Source organism: Fusarium phalaenopsidis (assembly GCF_050370095.1).
Source record: "Fusarium phalaenopsidis strain FUZ10S chromosome Unknown contig_32272, whole genome shotgun sequence".
In the NCBI taxonomy this organism is placed as follows: domain Eukaryota; kingdom Fungi; phylum Ascomycota; class Sordariomycetes; order Hypocreales; family Nectriaceae; genus Fusarium; species Fusarium phalaenopsidis.
Genome location: NW_028145420.1, coordinates 95,860 through 100,399, shown reverse-complemented (window position 1 = coordinate 100,399; position 4,540 = coordinate 95,860). Strand labels below are relative to the sequence as shown.

At 53.1% G+C, this 4,540-nt stretch overlaps 2 protein-coding genes across 2 annotated transcripts; one reads left to right on the top strand and one right to left on the bottom strand.

Moving 5' to 3' along the window:
- Positions 1-263: 263 nt before the first annotated feature.
- On the bottom strand, positions 264-797 carry LRP88_00081 (uncharacterized protein; the record flags this gene model as incomplete). Its single annotated transcript, XM_083236801.1, has 3 exons — positions 264-496; positions 556-624; positions 686-797. The coding sequence occupies 3 exons, from the start codon at positions 795-797 to the stop codon at positions 264-266; spliced, it is 414 nt and encodes a 137-aa protein (XP_083107418.1).
- A 2,021-nt stretch (positions 798-2,818) lies between these two features.
- On the top strand, positions 2,819-4,301 carry LRP88_00080 (HNH endonuclease signature motif containing protein; the record flags this gene model as incomplete). Its single annotated transcript, XM_083236800.1, has 3 exons — positions 2,819-3,167; positions 3,228-3,462; positions 3,512-4,301. 3 exons carry the CDS (start codon positions 2,819-2,821, stop codon positions 4,299-4,301), a joined length of 1,374 nt encoding a protein of 457 aa, XP_083107417.1.
- Between the last annotated feature and the right edge of the window lie 239 nt (positions 4,302-4,540).

Sequence of the window (4,540 nt, the reverse complement as noted above, 5' to 3'; positions counted from 1 at the left end):
CGGTATCACCTTTGGCGCGACCGAACACCACACGCCCGGCATGCTACAAACGCTGCCACACAATAATACGATTCCCAGATTCAGAAATAGTGCATGTGTTCCTGCGATCGTTGTAGGCAAAGATAACGTCAAGGCGCCAAAGCTGGATATAACGCAAGTGGTTCTTCCTGCCTCTTTACATAGCCGGGCATGTGAAATGTCAACCACCTTATATCACTATACTTCTTCAAAAGCAGGTTCAATTGATCCCCAATACGCGTGTCTCACTCGTGTTCCTCGTCGCTATCTTCCTCGCCTTCATCCCCGGTGGACAGGCCAACACAGTCTTCGCCGTATTTACAATGCTTATCCTCGTCATCGCTATCTCCCTCATCGTAACCGGACTCGCTTGAAGACTCGCTCGCGTCGTCGTCGAGAAATTTGAGGCGTTTGCTCTTGTGGTCATCGCTGTCCCAATCTCGAGCCCGCTTGCCACCCACATAAAGGTCTGGCGCATCTATATCACAAGTCGTGGTAAGACCAAAGCCAAAAGGAGAACCGCGTCGGAACTCCTACCCTGCGCAAGATCGGGAATCTCGTCCTCGGTGAGGTCGACTGTCTCGTCTGACGTTTCGTCGTCGGTGTCTATAAGAATTGCAAGGAGTTAGCGGGATCGGGGAAGACTTGTTCCCTTGAGAACTCATACCAGTCGTGAGGTCGATAATATTGTAAATTTTATAATAATTATTGTGATTATTGCCTAGCTGGATACTTGCACGGTCAGAAGCTTGGAGAGTCCGTGCTGTGTTGGATGCCATATTGCTGTCGATCATCACGTCAACTGGCGCGTTTTGGCGGGTAGTGTTATGCGAAGCGCCGCACGAAAGACGGCGCAAAGAGAGTCAACGAGGTTTGGATGCCAACGCGCACGAGACGCGTTGGGCCGTCAGCACACCAACCCGGCTACAATCCTGGTGAAGGACCGGATAGTTCTCCCCGGCTTGTGGGGAAGTGGGGTTCTGCTGGAGAGGCGCTTGTACACAGGCTTCAACATCGGTTGGACACCCATCCTGTCTACGGACCTGAGCTAACTTTGCGTATGAGTCTTCCCACATCCTAATAGCTGACTCAACTCCATCCTCAACTCCATACTCGACTCTTCGGTGGAAATGCAGCTGATACAGATGGAGCTGAACGTCGAAGAAGAACCACTGGCTCCCCCACTCATCCGTTTGGGGGAAGGGGTACACGTGCATGGATAACTGGTGCTCCGTTGTTACGGTTAGCAAGCCCAGGAACACCGTTTGAGTACTACCTGGAACAGAACCGGCCTCGGTTTGTCGTGGCCTCACGCGTCTGGCGGTTGGTACGTAGCTGACGACACACAGTATGGCTGTTGTGGATAGTAGAGCGGGGAGGCATTCGCGGGGTAGTCGCAAGACTGCTCTCATCTTGGACGATGCTGCAGGTGGGACGTGGCGCGTAGCCAAACCAATTGTGGACGCCATTTTGTTGCGATTACTCTCCAGGGAAATCTGAGGATAGGCTGGGGAATGAGGTAGCCCAACAATGTAGGCCAGAAGCCGGAAGCCGGAAGCTGGGCTGTAGTATGGTCGCCGCATCGTCGCGTCCAACGCGACAGGTGCAAGCCGGGGCCGTGTTTGTGACAGGGCTCACTCCACCCTGTGTGCATCAAGTCAACACTATCTCGAGGTAGTCAGCTAACGGCAACAGAGACGCCCACTTGAGTGCTGACACGGGATATACATTGTATGGTACTAGTCGCGCTTCTATGCCCTGGGCCTGACTGGCGGGAAGGTTCCATCATCGATTAGGGACGAAATAAGGTCATGAGATGGCCTTAATCGAAGATATCCCGCCCGCCGTTCTGATTCTCTATCTGTACCACGGACGTACCCTTCGCCGTTAATAGACCATGCTTCAGCTGCTGGGGATAGGATGCTGAACACTTGGAGAAATCGGCCTTCAAGCAGGCCTGTCAAGCAGAGTCAAGCAAGCGGGGCTGGAAAGGAGACGAGCTGGCAAGAGTGGGGCTCTGTTGGGTGGTGCGGACGAACAGCGGGGAAGCGAAGACAGCTTAGCGTAGCCACCGGCCCTATGAGATCCGTTCTCCCGGGCGTAATAAATACTGATGCTGATACTGATATTGGGCCCTAAGAGCGGCCTCTAGACCTTTCAGAGCCCCTATTGCTTCAGTATCAAAGACTTTTGCCAGACCTAGACGTCCTGATCCAGAAGGAATGGAGAGGCCGTTTTCGTGGACAGTGAAGCCATACGCAGCAGCCCCCTCAGTGGACAAGAAGCCGTCTGGGTATATGTTGAAACCGTATGACTAGATGGTCCAATCTGCTGGTAGCTGGGATGTGGATACCATGTAAGGAGCTGTGCTCCTCTCAGGCACATGTAACTTAGACCTTTCAACAACTTCTACCTACTCCCACAGTATTGCTTTATCAGTATACGATCAAGGTGCTTGTTAGCACCGATCGTAGCCATTAATGGAGGGCCGTTGCCGATTCTTCCTTTGAATCTATCTGCAAGGGCATCATTTGTTCACCGCCGAAGCGCTGCGGGATGAGAAACATCATTTAACAGTCGACCTCCGAGAACACCATAGGGTAAGGTAGAGGTGGGTTCTATACCTACCCTGCACCCTCGGCTAAACCACGGTACATTGGCCGCTGCCGTGGAAACCAAGTCGCCCAAATAAACCCAAACCTCTTAACACGTCATTGCCAACACAACTACCAATTGCGACTCCAACGTCATCGTCGCACCGTCGCCGCCATTCAACCCATCGAGCTCCATCGCCAACATTCTGACCGCCTGCTTCCTATTTGTCTTCCGATGCCCGTACGGCCGCCGCTCGAGCCCCTCCCCTGACACAGACACCGGCGAACCCAACTACGTCGACATCCGGCATCCTGCCTACCCCGACAGCGAGCCGGCGCTGCTGCGCTTCGCTGCGATCGATGGCGATGATGGAGATGGGGTCGACTTTGAGGTCGCGCTGGTTGCATGTGGGATCATCACGGGCAATACCTGGCACTCTGGGTACATTGCGGAGATGGACGCTGGGGGGGAGTACGTGAAGATCGACCGGTCTACGACCGACGTTCTAAGAGGACGGACATATTACTATTTTGTTGATGAACAACCACCAGGTTGTAGGTCTATCTCATGGCCCTTCTTTGTTATGACTGGGGAGCTGACACCGTTCGCGACAGACAAGTACCCCGTCATCCCCTCGTTCGATCACTGGCGTTTCCCACATGGAAACCTCCCTTTCGACTGGAGCAACATCAACATACCACAAGCGAGCCGTTCGAAGCTCAAGAGGAAGATTGCTGCGCAGGACAGAGATGAGACATGCCGTATCTCGAGACACGCAAGCGCTCTCGAGGTGGCGCATTTCGTGCCCGTGGCAGACGAGAAGTGGTTCGTATCTAATAAAATGGACCAGTATGTTGTCGAGCCTTTGAACTTCACCCCTGCTGACAAGTCTGCCTAGATATGTCAAGTCCAGCTCCGAAACACAGCCCACAGAAGACCCATCCAACCTAATCACCCTCCGCCGTGACCTCCATTACCTCTTCGATACCCGCCGCTTTACATTCGTTCCAAAACATGACACAGCTAGCCAAGGGTGGAGTCTAGCCCTCCATGTTTTCTCCCCAGACGACAACCCAGACCTTATTCCTCTCTACCATAATCGGTCTCCCGCACCGCTCTCGGGCATTTCCATCGAGCATGTCTTCGCGCGGTTCGCATGGACAATCTTTTCCGACAAGACGCTGCGCTTCTTTAAGGGCGTGGCCGAGTATGCGGTCTTTCTGTTCGACCCTCAGGCAGGCAAGATGATCGAGACCAAGCTCAGATCGCCTGAGGTACGGATGTCGCTTAAGATCTTTGGTTCGTCGAGTCGCACGCCGAGTCCGAAAAAGAGGCCGCGGGATCGGTCTATGGAAGACGATCAGTTCTGGGCAGACGAGGTGGAAGATGATGTATCTGTTGCTTCAGATTGGGAACCACCGCGTGGACGACGGCGGAAGCGCAGTTGGGATTACTTCAACAGTGATAGTCCGCCGGAGTTGGTCCAGTCGTTTATCTCGACGGAGTCAGATCGGAGTGAGAGTCAAGACGGTGTTGCCGAGAGGTCAGAGGTGGAAGTGCGGCCCCATGACTCTCCTGATGCCGCGGCGATTCGTCATTACACAGCACCTGGGAAGATCACTCGTAGCGATGTAATGGACCGGCCACGGAAGCGAGTCGATATGGGGCCGACGAGGGATGAGAGCTGAATGATCCAATAAACTAACGTACTCCATAACCAAGTGCAACAAACAAGCGAGTGCAACAAAAATCCCTAAAACTCTCATCCTTTCATTTGATCATCTATAGAGGAAATTACAGGTAACTAATTTGTTATTGTGGCTTCGAGAGTCACGGCAGTGTATAACACAATCCAATTTCGACAGTTGCTTTCTTCAAAGGAAGAAAGTTCGGTGGCTTGATTAAACGGAGGCAGGGCGCAAAAGTC